General features: G+C 40.5%; 1 protein-coding gene across 2 annotated transcripts in view; it reads left to right on the top strand.

The window, feature by feature from the left end:
* Positions 1–23,178, top strand: part of TBCD (tubulin folding cofactor D) — a 124,619-nt gene that overhangs the window by 51,024 nt on the left and 50,417 nt on the right. For both annotated transcript variants that reach the window (XM_054083264.1, XM_054083263.1), the window contains exons 14-17: positions 2,162–2,318; positions 11,881–11,938; positions 18,207–18,236; positions 21,649–21,734. In XM_054083264.1, coding sequence (XP_053939239.1) covers positions 2,162–2,318; positions 11,881–11,938; positions 18,207–18,236; positions 21,649–21,734 — 331 coding nt within the window. The remainder of the gene's footprint in view (positions 1–2,161; positions 2,319–11,880; positions 11,939–18,206; positions 18,237–21,648; positions 21,735–23,178) is intronic.

Genomic DNA, 23,178 nt, shown 5'->3' with positions numbered 1-23,178 from the left:
TTAACACTGCCCTTCTCCAGTTGGGGTGCATTTTTTTTGTTTGTTTAAAGTAGCAGGCATGCAGTGCTCAACTGAATGTTGAAGTTTAATTATTTTGTGATTATATCCGCTCAGGTGTATCCAGGCAGTTTGCTAATGAAGTACAGCTCAGCGATTCCGTTACTTGTTCAATAGGATCACCTTTTGACAAGTATGTTCTAAGGAAAAGTGCATTCTGATAAATTTGATACAAGAAAGAAAAATTGAGAGAGAAATTATTTTTTTTTCTAGAGGCTGTTGTTTCTATGGGTTTATTAATTTCTTAATGAATACGTAGGAGATGTATTTCAATTATATGTATGTATGGATTTGCAGATACAAAAAAAAAGCCCTCTGGTGAGCCTTGCGTGCTTACAGTATTTCTTAAACTGTTGTGGTATATTGCTAGAACTGTGCAACAGAATTCTTCTTTAAATTTTTGGAAGCTCTCTTATTGTCTTCCACAGTTTTAATGGGGATATAGGAATCCTTAATCTGCTTAAGTTCCCAGGTTTATTTTTGTTGCTTCCTTATAATGGTAGTACTGGTGTTATAAGGTATTTGGGATGAGATTCTGGGATCTTAATTTCCCTGTATTTCTCTTTAAATAATCTGCTGTCTTTGTTTTCCCCAATATGATTAAAAAACCCTAAGCAGCGGTATCGTGTTACTGCCCCCCTGCTGAGGTGCCATGGTGCTGGCATGCAGCTCTATGCACCCCTGTTTCCTTCGGAGCTCCCTCTGTAAAGTGTGTAAAGTCTGTTGAGGACCGTGGCTTCTATGCCTTTATTGGTTAATGCATACTCAGTCCAAACTTCCTCCGGTTGTCAACAATGAAACAATGCTTGATGCATGTGTTTTTAGAGCTGCCTTGGATAAGAGAACTGTCAAATTAGTTGGTTTTTGGATCATGATTTGTTTCACGAGCGCAGGGAATGCTGCTCTTCTCCAGGATGAAACTCTGTGGTCTGCAGTGTTGTGTCATTAAAGAGATCCTGACCCTATCGGTTGAGGATGGTTTTCTAGGTCAGCAAGAAGAAACAGAATATCTTCAAAAGATGGAGTATGTTATTTCCATTCAGAAACACAGTGTATTCCTGCTGATGATCTTTTCCAGTTCCTGTAACCAGTTGAATCCATCAAGTGTAGCATTAATAATTGACTTAAGTTTAGTTTCGGTTAATTGTTGGCCTGTGTTTCAGTGGTCCTTCCTGTACGCACCACTCCAAGGAAGCATAACAGAAATAAAAGGCCCCTTCACAGGCGGCTGTCCTCTGCTTTGGTCTTGCATCTCTCTGTGGGGCCCTAGCACATTTGGGCAGTAGGATCACTATCAGTGCATTTTCAGTACTGTCAGAAAGGCAGTTCGATGTCTGGTTAGGAAGCAAAGATTTCCATCTGCTTTCCTTGCTGTCTAACAAAAACTGATAGGTTGGTGCAATTGATATAATTAACATGAGTGATATGAGGGGCGGAAAAAAAGAAACATTGATTTTTGTACGCTGTTTTCTTTCATCAAAGGTTTCTGGGCTCACACTCTGTGCTGGTGAAGAGGCATGCGGTGGGCGCCGTTCTGGGTATCTGTGCAGTCAAACCACTGTTTGTATTTCTAGGTCAATTTGCAGTTTTATGCATGTTCTGTCTTTATGATCTCTGCAATTTGGCAATACTGATGAGTTCAGGCTTAAAACATTGCATTGAAGTTGCTCAAAATAGCATCTCTACAGGGAGAAAAATATCACCGCTTACTTGCTTGATGCAAAAATGACGTTGAACGTCACTCTGCGTGAAGAGTGAGCAAAAACTGTGGTTCTGTCCCTTTCAAGATATTATCAGTATTGATCGTGGAATCATGGAGTGATTTGGATTGGAAGATATCCTCTAAGATATCCCATCCAACTTCCAAATGTGAATGGAATGAAAAAATAAACTGCTATTGACAAATACACAAAACAGTGTATGAAAACAAAAATACTTCTTTCTAATCAACTTCAAAATTAGCACGAAATAAGAGGCATGTGTTATCTTCTTTCACACCCAACTTCACCGTGTCTTTTCTCTGTTGATCATTGAGTGCTCTTATCCCTTCTTGATTAGCTGCATGGTCCTAATTGTTGCTTTTTGTGCTTTTTTTCTTTTCCAGTTGTTCCCGTAATTTTGAAAGCACTCATCTATGATGAGAAAAGGGGGGCGTGCAGCGTGGGTTCCAACGTGCGAGATGCAGCGTGCTACGTGTGCTGGGCTTTCGCTCGAGCTTATGATCCTGTAGAACTGATACCCTTTATTAATCAGATAGCAAGGTAAGTCGTGGCAATAAGAAATGGAGCTTTTTACAGTTATTATTTAAAATCTGTTCAAAACTACGAAGAAGCTAGAAATTAATCCAGAAGTCTAATTCTGTGTCTTCTAGAGGTTAATAATCTGTGAACCTAATACTGTATCTTGAAGGCATTTAAAGTGAGGTATTAGCCAAAAGTAGTACATCCATTTAGGGTACATCCCTTCATGCTTAAAACGTATGTGTCCTATATAACATGAATAAAAGTCATTGATCTCTGCATATTGTTCATGAAGGAATGGATATTTTGTTTCTCTGTGATAGTTTTTAATGAAGTCAATTGATTCATGCTATGAGATATGCTGATTATCGTAAACGAAGATAAATAATTGAATATGGATGGGATGATGATGGTGATGATGATGACATAAACAATAACGTTGCCTTTCCACAGAATGGTTGAAATCTAAAATTTCTTCCTGTTGCAGTGTGGTGCTGTTCAACGTTTTGGATTGAAGTGCATCTAAATATTTCTTTATCAAGTGCGATTACTTCATTTCCTTCTATTTATCTGTCTTAAGAAAACTAAAGAAATTCAAGGAAATTCACTGTAAGGAGATTCAGAGCCATTAGTGGAGTCTTTGGGGGCGGGGGGCTTATCTGTTGTCTGCTTGATCGCGGGCTTTATGATGAGTGCAGCAAAACAGTTTCTGGAAGTTTAAGATTTGGAACCTTAGTGCAGTAAAGACAGAAGTAACAAACTGCTCTAAAACTGGGGAATTGCTTCACGGAGTCATAAAGAGCTGCAAATATTAGAAAACTTAGCACAGAAGTTAATTCTCAGCTGTTCAGTTACTTCTCGCCTGTTCAGGTGAGTGCAGGATTTGGTACTTCATCAGGTGAGCATGGTGTGAGGAATGGAGCAGGGCTTTATTGACCACCTTGCAACTTGCAAGTTGAACAGGTTAGGCCTGAAAGGATAAACTATCCTCCAGCTTTTTTTACAGAACCATTTCTGAGCCTCCTGGTTCTTCCATACAATTCATAATTTGCGTTTTGAAATTTTCCAACTGAAAGTTTATTTTGAGTCGATAATAAAATGAACCCCAGTATCTAAAAGGGGTAAGAGCTAAGCTCTGCAAAGTGATACCACTTTGAAACCCGGAATTTTTATTATGACTGATAGGAAATTTTTAAATTTTTTTTTATTAAAGTTAAAATCACTTGGTAGAGTATTTTTCTCCTTTGATAACTTTTGGGTTTATAGATGACCCTGGCACAGAATGACCACTGTGCTCATCTCTATTTAGGGTTGAACAGAGGTGTGTGCAGTACATCTTTGCAAATCAGTGGTTTCTGTTTCAAAACCTTTCAAAAGTCAGGTTTTCAAAAGGTGCCCACATCAAAATCTGTCGTACTGCAGTGGCGGACTAGATCCAGCTTGTCCCTGTATACAGAGGATAGTTCTGCAGATACAAATGGGGTTTACCTTTTTTCTTTCTGCTCCTGTTTTTCTTGCTTTTTATTTGGGATTCTCTCCGGCATTTGTTTGTTGTGTTGGCAATTCACAGGCCGACATTTCAGGGTGTCTTTAATAGGCGATTTGCACTGCAAACACAGAGAGAGCTTATAGCAATTTCTTGGCAGTCTTCTAGTGTACTTATTAATAGTAGCAACTCGGGCATCTTGGGTTTTGATCAGTGATTTTTCCTAATGTCTAGTCTGAACCTCCCCTGGCATATCTTGAGGCCATTCTCTCTTGTCCTATCACCTGTCACTTGGGAGAAGAGCCCAGCACCCACCTCTTTACAACCTCCTTTCAGGCAGTTGTAGACAGTGATGAGGTCTCCCCTCAGCCTCTTCTTCTCCAGGCTAAACAACCCCAGATCCCTCAGCCGCTCCACGTAAGATTTGTTCTCCAGCCCCTCACCAGCTTCGTTGCTCTTCTCTGGATGTGCTCCAGGACTTCAATATCTTTCTTGTAGTGAGGGGCCCCGAACTGAACACAGTGTTTGAAGCACAGCCTCACCAATTCTGTGTACAGTACCATCTTTTTTAGAAGAAAAGAAAAAAATTTGAACTGTGCAGCGATTTGGTTTCCAGAGCTCTGGTTCTGCCTGCAGGGCCTGCCTTGCTTCCTGTTTGCTGGCAGAATGATTTTTCCAGTCACTGTGTAGGTCCAGCTCATCCAAACAGCCTGACTTGGAAACACAGAATTGCTTACTCAGCTCAGCAGGTTCCCAAAGAATATATGACTTTTTCTTTCTTCTTTAAACCATGTTTTTTAAGTTCTTTGGAACCGTTTGTAAGCCCTACATATCCATTTGTATTCCTTGATACCAGAGTACCGTACCCTTGCTGGTCTCTGATGTTCTTCATCCTTTTTCCATCCTCCCTTTCCAGTGCTGGTCCTTTATTGCCAGGTCACATATCAGTATCTCTTATCTGTGTGGTACGTGGCTCCTGGGGTTTTTGAGGCCTTGATAAAGTTTTTGTGTTGAAGAGCCTGCTATGAAATTTCTTCAGGCCAAACGCTGTGTTTTTTCCTTCTTTTTCTAAGCTGTCATGTCTTTTCACCAAAGTAAGCAGACAAAATTTCTAAGCCATCTTACCCTTGTGTCTCCAATAAAGCTATTTCCTGCTGTTTTGGTCATGTTTTATCTACAGTGGTACGCAGTCTAAAGGGGAGGAGTTCTGGCACACCACGCTGTGATGATGCCATTCCCTGTTCCTGGATGACTTTCAGAAAGAGACCGTGGTGCTCCAGAAAAGACCCGCTTTAGGTTAAGCACACTGGCACTTGTCATATTAAACTATTAAGGAAATATTTGCTTTTGAAGGGTTGAATTTAATTCCCTTTTAGCTAAGTTCACGGCAAATTACGTATAGTCTGACATTCTTACTATAAACATACCTAAAGGCATGTTTGCCTGGAAAAATTATCATGTGATTGCCATCTTGGGTTGTATTCATAACCAGCAAGGGTACTGGTATTGATGGAGGCACAAGGTGTTTATGGATGTTTCCAACAAGCTGTTAGCAGTTATGCAGTTAAATAACTGCTGTCTTTAGAGCCACAGGAGTATTCGTGCAAGGAAATCTTCAGGATGAGCACAGCCATAACGATACTAAAGTCTGGTTCAAAACTGGTGCTTTTTCTAGGTTGGTCAGCAGCCTTAGGAAAATAAATGCTCTGCTTTCTTCCTCTGTCTGATTTGAACAAACTTTAAGGTTTGGCAACTTGTTTGTTGTGAAGCTTAAAAAACCCTAAGTATGAGTGTGTACAACTTTGATTTAGCAGAATTCCAGTCTGTTCTGTCTACAGGAATTTTTCTTCTGTTCATGATGCTTTGAGCAATGGATTTCTTTTACTCCTTTCACCCTAATACGATTCAAAACAATGTTGTTCTCCAAGTTAAGTACAAGATTTTGCATGATATGTGATCTTCTGTTTTACTGTCCCAAAGCTGTTAGTGAGAACTGGTGGACAGGTATGAAGGACGTTATGTTTCTGAAGAAGCTCCTTTCTTTTAGCTTTCAGGCTGTTCTGCAAACAAATTCTTCTTTTCTTTTTAGAAAACCTCAATTTGCAGCTTCTCCCTATAGCAGTAATACCATTTAACAGCGTGGCTGTGCCAGCTGCAACAGCTTCTGTTGTTTGGGATGAGTTGGTGGAGTGGAGAGAAGCAGAGTGGACAGCAGGGGGTAGGCTCAGAATTGCTTGTGGTCACCTGTAAGATGTTGTGGTTTGTACATGCTTAGTTTTTCTAACAGAGCAGCACAGCATTGTAGCAAAAATTAATGCTAGATTTAGGCTTTACTTAAAAATCCTTGTAGTTTTGTTGGCCGTACCTGTTCTGAATGTGATCAGCTCTTGAGGGTAGAATTGCCACTGCAAAGAGAAATGGTGAAAACAAATATTCAAATGCAGGATGACACACAGTTTCACCTATTGTGTCAGCAAGCCGGTAATTACAGACAGCTTTTTTTAAAATCTAGCCTTAGGTGTGTCACTGCTTCACTTAGGGAAGAGTCATACTCCGAGCCACAAGCAAATCGTTGCTATCCTTAAAAAATGCAGAACTCAGCATCTTGAAACAAAGTACACAAATTCCACTGTGTGATGAGTTACACAGCTAAGCCATCCACTCCTGTAAGAATACAAACGACCAGAAAAAAAAAAAAACGTTCCCCTGAAAGGAGAGCTTCTGCCTCCTTAAAAATGTAATGAGCAGTCCTGACTGTATTTGTCTTGGTGCTGGAAATGGCAATGTTTTATCCTTGTTTCTCAGTCTCTAACAGCACGTGCTGAAGTGGGTGTGTGGGTAGCTGGGAGCTGCCCTCAGCCTCAGAAGGTGGTTGTTGGGGCAAAGTACGCGCTCTGGGGGCAACCAGAAAGTGTTGAGCTAACCAGTGAGCTGCTCTGTGTCCCCCTGCTTTCTACCATGGCTCTTGTTTGGGTATCAGGTCAGGAAACTTGCTTGGGTACTGAAGTATGGAAGAAGTTTGCTGCTTACACTGGATCCTGCCCCCAGCCCATTCAGCACATGGTCCTGCAGTTACACACTAAAGCAGAGGGGTAATTTGGTGATGGGTTTTTTTTTCCCCTTTCCTTGCCTGTGAAGTTAATGTTCCATCGTGTAATGGAAAGACATTGTTTTCTGTAGTCACAGGATGTAAAGATTCGACTTTTGATTAGTGAAAAATCACCTTAAATTGCATAAAATTCTTTTTTTTAGTAATGTTCATGACATTTTCAAAGAAATATCTTTCCATATCCAGTGATAGTTGTTTCTCCTCTGTTTTCTTATGAATTCTGTTGTTAGATGATGGAATTGTCAGAATATTGAAGTTACAAACTTAGGTCATAGATCAGCCCCTTCCGTCCTGATGTTACCACTCTTCTTTTAAGAAGAAAAGGAAAAATAAATGGGAAAAGATAAATGCTTACTAGGAATGCTTGCCTGAGAGTATTTCTATTAGTAATTGCTCGTATTTTTACATGTATTTTTTCCCTATCCGTATTTCAACAAGATACTTAAATTTGCTTACTTTTTTTCAAGTCCAGTTAAACTGGTTTCTAAAAACTCAACGTCATTTATTCAAACTGCAGGACCACAAAAAGAAAATGCTTGACAAAGAAGATGAAACTTCATTTTTGTTGCAGTGTAACGTTACGACGTTTTCAAATGCTTGCGTGGACTGAAGTTCTACTCAGGCATATCTTTATAAAAGCACTGCTCCAGCAAGATGTTCTTCTCTCCCAGTCTCCACGTACACGCTGTCTTTTTAAGCTTACCTACAAGGAAAGTTAAACATGATTCAATAACTTGGAAGTAGGAGTGATTTGATTCCTGCCCCTGGGTGTGGGAGCTCCCATCTGTGCAGCAGCAGGTGCCCATGGAGGAGCTGAGCTGTTCAGTTTAAACGTTTACAAAAATCGAAAAGGAAAGCCTACTCCTACTCTATTGTCCGATTACAGTGATTAAACTGTTGCTGGCTATTGAAATTATTTGGAACTGTTGCTTAGTCAGAATTAGTTTCATTTATCTGTCATTCAATGATGAAGGTAATCAATACATGAATTGTTGTTTAGGAGGATCTAATTGCCACCTACCATGCAGCAGAACGCTCACACAAGCGGTGCGTGCACTGTGGGAGTGCAGGCAGCTTTGCCTTCCCCACAGTTCTACCCTGGTTTTGAAGAAGGGGAAAAAAAAAGGAAGGTGTGGCTCTGGAAGAGGGCTGGAGCTTGCTCCAGGGCAAGCTTGTTGTGCAGAATTGGGGAAATCTGTAGTATTGCTTTGAGCTACATCTTGTACCATGATGAAATATTGAGAACAGCTTTTTTCTTCTCTGTATTTGAATGTTGCCTTCAGAAAAGACTTGAGTGCCTACTGTGTCTTGCACTTGGGTGAAGTTGTTTCCTGCAGAGGCATTGGATGCCTTGCTTTTTTCATGTTTATTTTTATTTTTTTAAATCTTTTTTTACCAGCAGCATTTGTAACTCCTGCTCTGAGCATTTTTCTTATTGCTCTTTTCATTTTACCTTTATCATTTTACCGCAGCACTTTCGGGACTGAAGTAGCACAGTGCACAGCATAGGATGATGGGTGGCTGGTAGGAACAGTAAGAGCTCAGGGCGAGCTGGGTTAGAGGGACTCTGCAGTGTGTGGTGTAGAAGTGGAAATAGTCTCTGTGTTTCTCCTACTCTTCAGATATTCTTCTTGCTGAGCTCAACAGGAAGAATTAAATCTGAGCGTGTAGTCTGGAAGGCTCTTTGCCCTGGCAATGCTGGCATGAGCAGCTGCTGTTGCCTCCTCCTTCCCCTGCATTGCTTCTGCAGTTATCACAGCGCAGCTGCATGGGATAAAGTTGGGGGAGTGGGGGGGTGGGGGGGAGAGGGTCAGTGCTTCTCTACATAATAAAAAGAAAGAAAAAAAATGGCAAAAGCAAAATGAATTGAGCTGAGTTCTGTTCTGATCATCCCGCTGGCTGTACAGCCACCGTAGCAGGCTTTCTGGCATGGCTGACAGAGTGGGAAAAGGGTCACTTGCAGCAGTAGTGCTGAGCAGGTTCAGCTCCATCTCCAGTCTCACCTGCTTTTTAACTTGCTTGGATTGTTCAAAACAGTTTTGCTTGTCATGATCATTATGCTTTTCCTTCCCCAGTGTATAGTAGGGAGGAGAGTTTTCTGTCCTGTTACAAGTTAAACTGTTCCCTTTTTTGAGCTCAGGAAGGAAATTTTGGATTTGTGCCAGATTGGCAAGAGCTCTGAGAGTTTCTTTTCCCTTCCTGCAGCTTAAGGAAGGTAGCCTTGAATAAAGTGGTGAATTCTCAGAGGTTAGCGAGCTTCTTGCTGCTTGTGATTGGCATAGACTAGAGGATAAAGGAAGTTCGGATTTATTGTTTGGTACGTGTGGTGCATCTAATGAGAGGGTGACTTGGTATTTCTGATGTTCCTGTGTTCTGCTGTCTCTCACCTGGCTGGCTTCCGGGCTGCGAGTTGTGTGTTTGGCTGAAGAAGCGACCTGCTAACACTTGGAGTCCTTTTCACTTCCTGGTCAGATCGGTGAGAGAGGAGATAGGAGAGAGGCAGGGATAGGAAAGAAAGGGAGAATTATTCCTCGGCTGATAGAATTGCAGCTTGGTTTTTAAAGCCCATTTGTGTTTATTGTATGCTGAACTGCTCATCGTGCGTACAGGCTAAAATGTCACTCAACTACAAAAGTTTGGTAGAGACTGCGAGATGCAGAGCTGCTCTCTGCTCTACCTGTTGGCAGTCAGCTTGTGGTACGTCAGGCAAGTCAAGACATGATTCTTTAACTAGCTTAAAAAATATCCCACTTTGTTTGACATAAACAGTTTCTTTACGTTAGGAAATCCTGGTGGAGTATCACATAAACTCCCACGATGAGGCAGACAGGCGAAGACACCTCGGACACGTTCCGTCTTAGGCATGTTGCTTCCCTTGCAGATCCGTGAGTTAGAGCAGGCATTCTCAAATGCAAACTCACTGGAATAAAATATTGGTTTAGTTTGATAACTTAAAAATACTTCTGTTAAAAAGATAAACCAGGGACTACAGTGTGATTTATGAATATACTGGGGCCACGAGGGCAATGAAAAAATTAATAGATTGCTTTGTGGTTTTTTTCTTACCTGTGGTATTGAGTTGCAGCACTGAATAACCTGGGTGGCATCACAGAAACAGTATGTTGTTCTGCTGGTTTTCCTTATACAGCTTTGTTTTAAGGTAACAGAAGAATAAGAAAAAGTGGAAAAGTACTTTGGTTGTAAGCTGAAATACTGGCCAGAAACTCCTTGTTGTGTCTAATGACTTTAAACTGTTTTCCATTATATTTGGTAAACCATATTTTAAGTCTAAATATGAAACTCAAAGAGCAGTATTTATTCTCCAGTGGTGGTGTTTTAACATTTCCAGTTTGAAAAGACTGCATGGTCTTTCAGATCAGTATGAAAATATTTAATATGTGTATAACTTCCCCTCATCCCCAAATGTCCATCCTGGGCCCCTGTCAGAGATGCAGTGATGACTGGGGAAGATTTTGGTCTAACCCAGCACAGCTCTGTTTGCCTCATTTTGCTTTCTAGAATGTTTTTCAACCAGTTCCTTAGTTTTGATTGTTTTCTTCTAGAATTAAAAAATTTATGGAAGCTATTAATATCATCAGAACTATGTACTTCTGAAATGACCTTTAAAAACAAATTTTAAGTTTTTCTGTATGGTAGAAAAGAAATTAAGCAAATGTGGGATGGAGGTGATACATATGACCCAACACTTTTTCAGCAGTTACCCATGTATGCTGCTTCCCTATGGAATGCTTCTTAACCCTTTGCTCCTCCTGTCACTGTCATTTGAGTGACCACCCTTTGTCTTACAATCACCTAGTGACTTTGTGGCAATGAGAGGAATTGCTTATGCAGGTAGCAATAAGAACGCATTTGCTGGCTCTGGAACAGTTTATTGGGGTTTATTTTCATTTCATTCTTGCTTTCCTCAATGGAGATAAACTGAAATTACAGCAGCAACATCAAGTGTTCTTTTCAGTGAATTTTAACAACATAGTATTAACAACACTGTAGGAATACGATAGCCACCACCCAGGGAAGTTTGATATTATCGTTGTAATTAATAACTTTATGCTAAGGCAAAGCTATCTGGGATTTACGATTCACCCAGTATTTATTTCCAGTTTTGCCTGGAGTCAATAAATGTTGTAATGAAGAGTTTCAGAGTTTGAAAGGAGTAATTTTCTGCTTAAATGATTCTCCTGAAGTGATGTTTATTTGTCACTGGAGTTAATTGAATGCTGGAGGTGGATTTCTAAAGCTGGAGACGCTGTGTCCTGTGATAAATTGTCTGTCCTGTTCTGTGGCAAATCTTCTAAAAGCAGTTCTTTTGAGGTAGAATTATTAAACTGCGCAGAGCTACCAGGCTTCACGTGCACAAAGAAATAGTTTTGTATAATCATGCCTCTGTATCTGCAGGTCATCTGCTAATAAAACTGCTTTGCAGTTTATGTGGCAGGTTGCTTTTTAGCAGGATTTGCGTATTGGTTTTTTGATTTTTATTACTTAGAGGATATAATTGTTCTTGTAGAGAGAGCTGCAAGTTTCCATTGCTTCACTTTTAGTTTTGCTTAAGCCTTACACAAGACTTGCTGTGGATTTGGCTGTTGAGAAACTGTTTCCAAGTTTTAATTTAAAATTGCACTCGTGAGTCACACGTTAGAGATGATTGTTATGTCCGGGTTTTAAACTCATGCAGTGTTTAAAATAGAAAACCATTTTGTGCATTTAAACATATTTGTGTGTGCTTTAAGTTGCTTGGATAGATTAGGATGGCAGTTGTCCATTCGTGCAAGTCCAGAGCAAAGTAGAGAAACAAGGAAGTACATGGTTATTTCAGCACAAATTTTAGTTTAGGCTTGTATTCATAAATAGTAATAATGCTGCTTAGGAGTGCTGTGTATTCTGCTTGGAAGTCTAAATGTTGAAATGGTGTTACGTATTTCTTCTCATATTTTTTGGTACTAATACTCAATATTTTATTTCCGCAGTGCATTGGTTATTGCTGCAGTTTTCGATCGTGATATTAATTGCAGAAGAGCTGCTTCTGTAAGTTACCACATTTTAGCTTATATGTTTGTGTTATCATTTGCTTTCATTTAATTCGATAATATGTAGACGTAGCTGTGTAGAACTATGGTATACAAGCAATATGTTGTGTTGTGAGCAAGAGTGCGTTTTAAAATTCTTAAAAGTATTGTGTAAATTTAGATTTTAAATTCTGTAATCCTCAGATCCACATCTTGATTTATGGCTACAGGTCACAATCTGCTGGTTTATTGTTGTGATGGTTAAGATAAAGTATCTGAGAAACAGCTATTTATCATTTTCTAGTCAGAGTATCAAAGGCAAGAGAGAAATACATAATATACTGAGACTGTATGTTTTTCAAGTCACCAAGCTGGTAAGTTTTGTGAAGTTACACTTTTCTAATTGCTCATCAGCTGTTACTCTGTAATTGTGGTAAGCTGAGCATTTCTAGAATAATGTCTCTCCTTCAAAGATATTTTCAGTTATTGTACAAAACTCTTTCTGTAGGATGGTTTAAAAGAAAGTGCTAAAGCCATTATTCAGGTGTCGTTATCCGATTAATAAAACTGACACTAAAGCATGTCCTGTGGGACCTCTCTGTGGAAAACATTTATGCTATTGGGAATTGAATGTGTTTGTGTTCTTAGGAGGGAATTTATGGAGGAAAGGTTGAAGAATTTGAGGAGAAGAGAGAATAGACATCTGTGAGAGTTTACATCAGTGTGTTGTGTATATTGAACTTACTGCTTTAAAAAAAATAAAGTATAAGTTGTCTATTTCAACAGATAAAACAAATTATCTTATGCAGTTATACCAAACCCCACACTGTAGCTGTATTAACTCGAACACAAGACCGAACAATGTCTGCTGAAGAACAGGTGTCTGTTCCTAAGAATAAACTGAACTGTGAATGCATTTAGGAGGAAAAAAACCCAAAAAGGTGGCAGTCTTTGCACCATGCAAGTTAATTAAAATTAATTAACAAGTCTTATTTTTTTGACTGAAATTTAGAAAGCTAAAGCATTTATAACATAAGAAGGCTTTTTTCAGAGATAACTGGATAGCATCCGTACTTTTTTCTAGCAGCATCTCTGTTTGAGGGCTTCAACTGCTGAGTGAAGCTGCAGTGTAATTGTTGGGGAAGTGAGTCAGTTGCTTGTGTCCTTATCACAAATCACTTTGTCTAAGCAGGTTAAAACCAAACCATAGAAGTGAAGATGCTGCAGATTGCTGAGTACAGATAGAACGTATTCATCGCATATTGTCCAACTAATGAATATGACCAATGCTGCTTTCCCCAAAACTTCAACACCTAAATTTTAGGCACTGCAAAATGTGCAGTTCTTGGTTAATTTTGAAGTCTCTTTATTCAAATAAAATCCTTAAATGAAAACAAAGGTAGCTTTGCTTTCCTGAGAACTGCACAAAACATGGAGTGCAGATGATGGAAAGAGAATTCCTGAAATTGTTCCAGGAATCAGTGGCAATTCTATATAAAGAAGAGTATTCTTTGTAATGTGATTGCTGCTACAAGTGTGCTGTTTACCTGTAGTGCCTTGATGTAATTGTCATGAGTGATCTTCATTGTTTCTACACTTAAAATAAAGCAATAGTTTGACCGTGCACTATGGTGCTAAACGAGGTACATTTACTAATTGTACAAGCTTAGTGCAAAGTGTGCTTCCATATTGCAAACGTACAAAACACAGTACATTTTCTGCTCCCTTTCCTCTTCTGCTTTAAACTAAGCTGTGGAGCAGTGTGGAATTCAGTTATCTCCAGTCTAGTTATTTCTGTCATGAGTACATGCTGATTCAGAAGTGGTCAAAATTTGCTGTTTTGATGGAGAATCACGGAAGTACTGAAAGTTTTTTTTCTTGTTTTAGAAAGGCAGGCAAATAAATACTTTGTGTTTACCGGGCATTACTACAGTTTTGAAGAAAAATACCTGGGATTCCTAATTATTTCCAATCATTACTCCCGTTAAATGCATGCATAAATAAACAACATGTTTATTGTCTTCCCATCTATTACAATATGCAATATATTATAATGCAGAGCACCAATAAAACAAAATAGCACATAGAGATATTTTGAACCCTTAGGTCAGAGAGAATAAACCCAGACTGTTCTTTTGAAGCCCCAGAAGCATTCTGAGCCAGCTTGTGCACGTCTTTTATGAATAATCATTATAAGGAATAATCACATGAAAAAGTGAAGCTGAATTGGGCTCCATTCAGCCCTGACATGTTAAAGAGTGGGGTTTTTTCCTCTTGGTTGACTGATAGTTTTTTAAATCATGACTTAGAGAAGGTTTTCATATTTCTTCTGGTTTTGTGGGAACTGCAAAGTATTAAGCTTATAAGGATGGTGGTTGTCTTGGTTCTGATAGCACAGAATCTTTAAATTAAGATCTTTGCCTCCAATTTTTCCATCTCTAGAAGGAGATTATATGAAAAATAAAAGTTATTATTAATAAAACAATTGAAATGTTTGGCATCTTTTAAGGATTTGCAATTGTTTGAAAGTATGATTGAAATAGTAACCTTTCTAGTTACTGACACATTTTTAGTTACTTCCTCCTGAGTGTTATGAAGAAAAATCTTTTGTACAAGAGTAAAAAAAGTGCTAAAGGAAGGAGGAGGGAATTCTGTCAACACTACATGAGCTCTAGAAAATTGCCTTTTCCCTTCAATAAACAGTATGTTTCATTATTTTCGTTTTTATATTTTACTTTCTCTCACAAAACTTTAGCAGAATAATAATGTGGGGATAGTTTTCCTTTGAACTTTTTGTGTCCAATGTACTGCTCACATCCAGGAAAAATAATTTACCGTATCAGTTTTTTTGCCAAAATTGGGATTAGATGCTCTTCTCCTGGAACAGCGGTGTGTTTAAGCTGTCACAGCTGGAATGTGCATTCTCTACAAAGCCTTCTTGAACCAGCAGTGAGATTTCCCAATAGAACTCTAAACTCTCTGGCCTTCTGGGTTTACATTCCTTTGGGGGTTTTCTCTGCTTTTGTTTTACTATCTTGATTTTCAGTGTACATTTCCCCGTAACTGACTGAAAACTTACTTTGAGAAAATGCACCTTTCCACTCTTTTTTATAAAATGTGCAACTCCACTGAAGGTGGGAGGTTCACAGTGATGCTCATGAACTTCCCTCAGCCTAAGCAGCCAGCTGGGAGCCCAGTCCCTACGCAGTTACGGTCTGCAGCTGGGACGCTTTATAGCTACTGGGCTACGTAGGCAGGAATTTGCTAGTTCCCGTATTTCTCTTCATGTTTTCTGAAGTGTAAGTTCATAATGCAAGTGTGAGAATCTATAACAGACTGATTATTTTTCTCCAAGGCTATTAAACTATAATAATAAATATATTTTTAGTAAGGCAATGCTGATATCAATCCCAATAAGCGGTGGTTAAAGTTGTGTGTTTCTTTTATAATCTATTAGGTGTAAATTGACATATAAATTAGGTGCTTAGAATACATCAGACGAATGCTAAGTGGCTTTGCTGTGCTGCTGGACTGTTTCTTAGATCTTCATGACTGTTTTTCTAAGGAATTTAGAAAATGGACTAGTGCTGCAGCAGTGGGATTCTGACATTCCTACAGTGTGAAATATTTACGAACAATAGCTGTTTCCTGGCGCGCTCTCTGGAAGCCCCTACACATCTTTTCCCAATGATTTTGCCATGTTACATTTCAGTCCTGGGCCTGTGGATGTATTGTAGGGGAATAAAAGTGTCTCTTGTTTAAGACTGATTGTGTTGTTTGGAGATCGAAGTTTCTGATTTAAAAAGAAAAGAAAAAAAAAAAAGGGCCTTCACAGTGAGGCCCTTATCTGAGCAGCACATTTCTTGCTGCTCAATGTGTGATTAAAGTGTGATTAAAGTGAGAAATCCCTTGAATGAGATAGTTGAGAGCGTCACCCTGCTGAATCCTCCCTGTGCTGGGTGAAAGGGTCTCAACAACGTAAAAGGGATCTAAAGCTGGTGTGTGCGGGTAAAAAGAGAGCTGATGCCTGAAGTGATGCCCCGGTAAACCCTGTCTGGGACCGTGTGTTAGCAGAGAGGTAAGGGGTGAAATCTGCATTAGGAGCTGGGCTGCAGCGTTGTATCAGAAATGGGGTCACCAGCAGGTCCAGGGAGGTGATTCTCCCTCTGTGCTCGGCACTGGTGAGACCGCACCTCAAATACTGTGTTCAGTTCTGGGCCCCTCACCACAAGAAGGATCTTGAGGCTCTGGAGTGTGTCCAGAGAAGAGCAACGAAGCTGGTGAGGGGCTGGAGAACGAGTCTTATGAGGAGCGGCTGAGAGAGCTGGGGTTGTTCAGCCTGGAGAAGAGGAGGCTGAGGGGAGACCTTATTGCTCTCTACAACTACCTGAAAGGAGGTTGTGGAGAGGAGGGAGCTGGGCTCTTCTCCCCAGTGACAGGGGACAGGACAAGAGGGAATGGCCTGAAGCTCCGCCAGGGGAAGTTCAGGTTGGATATCAGAAAAAAATTCTTCACAGAAAGAGTCATTGGGCACTGGAACAGCTGCCCAGGGAGGGGGTCGAGTCACCTTCCCTGGAGGTGTTTAAGGAACGGGTGGATGAAGTGCTGAGGGACATGGTTTAGGGAGTGTTAGGAATGGTTGGACTCGATGATCCAGTGGGTCCTTTCCAACCTGGTGATTCTGTGATTCTGTAAAGAACAAGCATGGGGTATTGCTGCAGTTCCTGGGGCTGTTCTGGAAGGCTGTGCTCTGTGTTGCCCCAGTGGAGGGTGGATCTGTACTGCGCTGCCGTGGGGACAGCCCAGGCCATTCCACCTGGGGCCATGCTACTGGCAGCACAGGAACAGGCTGAGGTGGCTCAGAACCTGCTGAGCTGGTGGGCAAGTGGCTCAGAGTGAGCCTATGCTCCGTGTCCCACCATGGATACGCTGGGAGCAGGAGCTGGACTAGCCCAGGCAGGTCTGCAGGAACTGCAGTTGTTATCCCAAACAGATATCACCACAGAAATGCTCTCTGAGACTCGGGCTGCAGTAGGGCTTGCTCCATCTATGTTCTGGGAGTCATTGCTCCACACGTGGAGTATGATGCCCTGGTGAAGTGACTTAACCTTTTGTTTTTACAGGTGGATTAGCACACATGTACTGTGTTTATGTAGGAAATACGGAGCTCTGTCTGTCAGAGTTCTTCCAGCATTTTCCGTATGGACTGAGTGCCAGTGAACTGTCGGGTGGCAGTGCACTCCATCACTGGTGCTGGTGTTTGTGGAGACATTGACAGTCCCTAGGAGAAGTGTCCAGACAACCATGACCTTTCCTCTCTGAGAAGCGTTACGTTTTACAGAAGTTTCAAAAAATAATTAACTTTTTTTGACAGAGGGAGAAAATTTAAGTAGAGTGCAGGGAGTCAAGTAGGTTTTGTTCCGTATACCATAATAATAGAGAGATTCACTTTATTGTGAATGTCTCTACATAGGAGAGGGGTAAGACTTAGATTACACATTAGGAAGAAATTCTTCACACTGAGGGTGAGGAGGCCCTGGCCCAGGTTGCCAAGAGAGGCCGTGGCTGCCCCATCCCTGGAGATGTTCAAGGCCAGGTTGGATGGGGCTTGGAGCCCCTGATCCAGTAGGAGATGTCCCTGCCCACAACAGGGGGGTTAGAACCCGGTGATCTTTAAGATCCCTTCCAGCCCAAACCAATCTGTGATTCTGTAGTTGTAGTCATTGCATTTTAGCAAGATAATGTGTTTTGTTTAATTTCATGCAGAATATTCACGAAACATACAGGGATTTTGTATTCAGGTTACATAACGTCAGTGCTTCATTATGTGTTCAGTTTGGTGTCTTTCAAATAAATATTGCGTTCTCAATATTTTTTTGCCTGAAGTTTTCATGGACAAATAATGAAACTTTGCCTACTATTAGCAATTACATGTAAGTGGTCAGACAAAACTGAGCTGTCTCAGTTTCTGCTGTCTGTAGGTATTGGCTGTCAATTCCAGCGCAAAGCCTTGTGTCACTGCTCAGAAGCGTTCTTGTGGGTGTGACTGGTTTAATAAACTTGCATTCTTCAACTTCTGTCATACAACATGCACCTTTAAGAGCAGCAGAACATAGCGACGCAGAAACAAAAAAGCCCTCTGGGCTTGTTCTACTGACAAAGCTTACCTTATTTAAAAAAGAAACGCCATGGGTCATTTATATTGTTGTGTGTTTTGAATGCATCATCTGGTGTTTATCAAAAAGCAAACCTAACTCGTTTTGGTATGTTTGTTCTGTGTTCCTTAGGCTGCCTTCCAGGAGAATGTTGGGAGACAGGTATGATGACTTTCCTGAATCTTCATTCTTCAGTGCCTTGGAGGTTACGGTAAAAGTGTAGTGCCTAAAATCAAAATTGGACGCTGGCTTCAGAGAAATTGAGTAAAAGGATGTCACAAAATAATTTAGTTCATTATCAGCAAACAGGGCCTTGTGGAATATGTTTCTGAGATGTGAGTTTTATTCTACTATTCTAGTATTGGAAGAAAATGAGCTTTTTGGTAACTTTAAGTCATTCTGAAGAGCAAAATCACAATGTATGACAGTGGTCATTATAGACCTTGCAAACTGCAATGCTGTTAAGGCAGGAAAAGCAGATTTTTTTTGGTGTTCTTTTGTTTCATTGACTTATTAGCTTTCAATAGGAAAGAAACAGCTGAAGTGTACTGCACAGTATTTGCTGTAGCTGGTGATACTAGGTTGGTGATACAACTAGGCTTAGGAGTTGTGAACTCAGTGTTTGTGTTTGCCTGTTGTACCATGATGCTACTATCTAGATATTTTGAGAAATCTGTTACTTTTGGGTGTACCCAAGTGCTTTATAGAAGAGTGTTAGGGGAGGTTCCTATGTAGTTTAGCAACATATAAGTAGTTAAAATGCTCAAACAACTTTGATTTGCAACCTTGGAAGAGAAGCAAATAGGGTAAAGTCTTGAATTTCAAAGTTTCCTGGTTTCTCATCAGGAGCTAATAAATACAACTTAGAGGAGGGGAAAAAAGGCTTGAAGGAAAATGGTGCAGTGGTTCTTGCGATAGGGCAAGGCATGTGAGCATGGTTTTGTTGTCAATAAGCTGTTCTTTAAGGGGTCTTTGTGAAAATGCTGTCAAACATCCCCTGGTGTCACACCTGAAGACATCTGTTTTATAAGCTGGCATGTGATTCCTTTAGAGCTATGCATATTAAGCAATGTGTCCTGTATTTCTGTATAGAATTAGGTTAATAGCAGAGAAAGGGCACAAGAGGACTAGGAGGAAGAGGATGGGTGGTTTTGGTGACCTGTCCCAGCTAGGTCTGTGATAAGTAGCAGCCAGCATGATTGTTGTGTTGGGTCTGCGTCACTGCCCTGGAGAGGCTGGTCACCACACAGCAACCAGCCTGCTCCTCTGAATGGTGTAAACACCCTACCGCAACCAGTTCCAGGTGCGGCAGGGCTCCTGCAGGCTGCAGGACATGAAATGCTTCCACATAGCAAACATTTTGTGGAGTTATTATTTTGTAATCAGATGTAATCGCTTGCAGTCAGTTCCCAAGCAGAAAGCTGGGTGATTGGTTCTGCTTTGTCTCAATGTTCAGATTTATCAGTGTTGGTAGGACGCACAACAATTTTAGCTTACATGTCTGCATGTTAAGGAGTTTGCAATGAAATAGTAGGTTTTCATGGCATGCAGAATGGTACCAGTCTCCACCTGGTTCCTGTAGAAGTTCAGAAGTTTTACTTGTTGAACCATTCCCTGCCTAGGGGAAATGGTTGCTTAACCTGTGGATACGCCCTCAGTAGTGCTCTACCTGTCTGTGACATGCTGAAAGAGACACCCTTTCTCTGAATGGGAAGGAACTAAACCATATTCTCCATCTGAAGAAGCAGTGCTCATAGTAAATAGGTGGAGAAAAGCGTTGACCTCGCATACTTCCTAGTTCTGGCCTGCTTCACCTTTGCAATTCAACACCTTCTGAGTCGGAGAGCTCGTTTGGCCTCGGAAGGAGCCACTGTCACTTCACTTTGTGTAGGTGAAGACTTTGGAAAAATCGAAGGATTTTTTTTAGCATAGATCATGAGAAGTGCACATACGACTAACAAGAGAGAATTTTATATTTGGGAAGGAAGCTTGCAGTGCTCTGACAGAATAAAAGTTGTTTGTTTTTCCTCTGGAGTCAATCTCTCCTGGGCCATGACCTCTGTACTCGTGAACCTGCTGCCTCAGGTTCTCTTTGCTGCCTTACTGACGTTCACTGGGGCGCCGTGACCATTGCTGAGATGGCATCAAAGTGGCATACTTACAGCCAAGGAATAAATAGCAAGCACCCCCCAGGAGCTAAAGTTGAAATTATTTAGTTGTGATTTTCCTTATGGACAGTATGCATTCTAATATATTTAATCGTATGTCACCTCTTTTGGCTGTTAATCACAGAGGTATTTCTCCAGTGTGCATTTTCCCTCTCTAGTCAGTGTTTCATTAGGCTTTTGAAGAGTGCATTCCTTTCACAGGTATTGGGGCTTCAAGACAGTCTCTTGGGTAAGCCATAAATATTCCCTCTGTCCTTCTTAGTGTAGTCTGATTCCAGGCTTTGGGTTTTTTTTTGACTGTTGCCTTCAAGCTTTCCAGAACAAGACCTCCACAGTAGCTGACAGCTTCCCACTGCTTACAGTATGTGCATCTGCAATTGTTTGGGCTGGGATCTTGAGATATTTTCTACTATTTTTGCATGGCTGTATGCAAATGTGAAGGAGATGAGTGAGCTGTAAACAAACAGAACTGTACCATGTCCAGAACCTGTACTTCTACATAGCCTTATTGCTTAAATATCACATGATTGTCCCTTTTGTAACTAAGTCTCAGTTGGCTGTTTTCCATTTATGCTTAATTATGGCTTGTGGAGGTGATGCTGCCTCCCCCATTCCAAACCAGCTGTGCTCTGCGATGCTGTATGAAGTCAGCCAGAGCCAATCAAAGTTCTGAGTGTCTGAATTTTATTGCTTATATATATAAAGGCAAATACTTAGGTGCAATTGCATATTTAGGAAGATAAGTGATGTTCTTAAAACAGAGTTTTTGGAGTGGTGATGCTAGAAATGTGATACTTCTCTGGGATTCAATATTTCAGGCTTTGCTGGGAACCAGTCTTCTTTTTAGAAAGGAACAAACTAACCCTAGTTTTTTAGTTAATTAATAAATAAGTCATAAAATACACGTATAAGTAGAAACAACTGGAAGCAACTGAACTCCCGTGTGTTCTACATGTGATGCGTTTCTTAGTTTCTAAATTCCTAATTTAATATTTCCGCAAACTCACAGCAGGTACTTGGTCCTTCACATAAACTGAAAATGTTCATTTATTTAAACCTTCTTTTAGAGGAATTATTTTTTGCGTGCATACATAGTCTTGCATTCACCAAATATGTATTTGGATATGACTTGAAGGTGTTAAGATAGCTGTTGCACAATTCATTACCTGCTGCTAGCTACTTTGACTTGATCATTGACTCATAAATAAAGCTAGAGATTTTGCTGTTTATATATCTGATGTCCTTTATTTCTTTAGAACAAGTGATTTTACTGTAGATCAGGAATTAAATTGTATTTGAACGGCAGTAGGAGATTTATTTCCAATAATGTTGTCTATTTGGAAAGTATTTTATATTTTTAAATGATATTTTCTTATTTTTCTCTTTCTTCCCTGTGCTCTTTGTAGGGTACTTTTCCACATGGCATAGACATTCTAACTGCAGCGGATTATTTTGCTGTTGGTAACAGAGTTAACTGTTATCTGACTATAAGGTAAGTTTTTCTAAGCATCAGTGTTCCTAAGCAGGAACCTCATGCACAATGAGGTATTTGTCAGTGTTTCACCTTATGGAACGTTATATTTATTAATGTTGTTTTTGTATAAATAAAAATTTTTCTTATTTCTGCATCGAGCTGCCTATTATGCATAAGATACAGTGTAAATGTGATCGTGATTTCCTTGTCTGCGTGGATGAAACAGCCAAGAGGTGACACTTGCAGATATTGCAAAGCTGTCTGAGCTGGTTAAGATGAGAGAAGGGAAGGGAATTTTGAAGAGCTATAGCAATAAGAGAGACTCTGATGTGGGTAGATGAATCAACTAATACCCATTTAAAAATACATAGCGCAAGTTGTTGAATTTGTGGTTTGTGCTTAGACCTTTACCTTGAGTGCTTTTATTTTCCACACGCAGCTCAGTGCAGATCTAACCACAGCGCGCAGCCGGGTTTGGAAAATGAACTAATGGCTGTAGTGTGGAGTCTGCATAGAACTTCACGTCAGCGGTTGGTCTTGGAGTACTGGGTTCTGTCCTGTCTGACAGTACAGGAACGCTGAGGTCAGGGGAATGGTCAAGGACCATCCGGCTGCACGTCCTCTGGAGGAGATGCAAAGACCCGGGCTGGGTTCTGGCTGTAGCTGCTCCACAGGCAGTCTGGTCGAGCTGTCTGGAGTCTCTAGCTGGTAGACAGGCACCTGCGGGGGTGAGTCAGGCCTGGTGAGATGGGTCAGATAAACTGCCCTGCGCAGTTGTGTGTTGCTTGGAAGCCAGCAGATTAGAAAGGCTTGAGGGGATTCTATTCTTGGGGAACAGAAATAACAAGCATGTATATGGTGGTGTGTGCTCTGTTGCCAGCTCTGTGACTTCCAGTGAGCAGTTTTTAGGACAATTTGCCCTGGAACTCACTCTTCTCTCCTCGACCATTTTTGTATTGATCTACCCACCTCCATATTGTCCCTTCTGTGCACAGATTTATGCCCGTACGTACCTTCACCTTTTCCCTGCTGCCGTTCCCCCACACCCCTTCCAGGGCTCACACTCACTGCGCTGAGAGGTGGTGGTTTGGTGGTTGATGCTGCTGTAGATCTGTATGGTGTCAATGTGCTATTTTAAACTCTGGCTTTTTGTAATAACAGAAAATGAAAAATATTCAAAATTGATAAAGCACCTTTTATTTTCTCTCTTTTATAATTTGGACTTGGAGACTAATTATGATCTCCATACTTTTTCAAAGCTGAATTATTGAATTATTCCCTTTTTACAAATGCTCATTTATTTCTCCTTTCATTGAGATTTCCAGGATCTTTTACTTTTCTCCTGTGCCTTTCTTGAAACTGTGTGACAGAAAGAATAAGTTTGTAAATTCTTCAGAGTTAATCTTACGTAGTTTATAACACCGAATGTGGTATCAATGGATCATGCTGTTAATCAAAGTCT

The sequence above is a fragment of the Cuculus canorus genome, chromosome 18 (assembly GCF_017976375.1).
Source record: "Cuculus canorus isolate bCucCan1 chromosome 18, bCucCan1.pri, whole genome shotgun sequence".
Classification (NCBI taxonomy): Eukaryota; Metazoa; Chordata; class Aves; order Cuculiformes; family Cuculidae; genus Cuculus; species Cuculus canorus.
The sequence above is the reverse complement of the archived record's forward strand: the minus strand, read 5'-3'. Positions and strand labels throughout refer to the sequence as shown.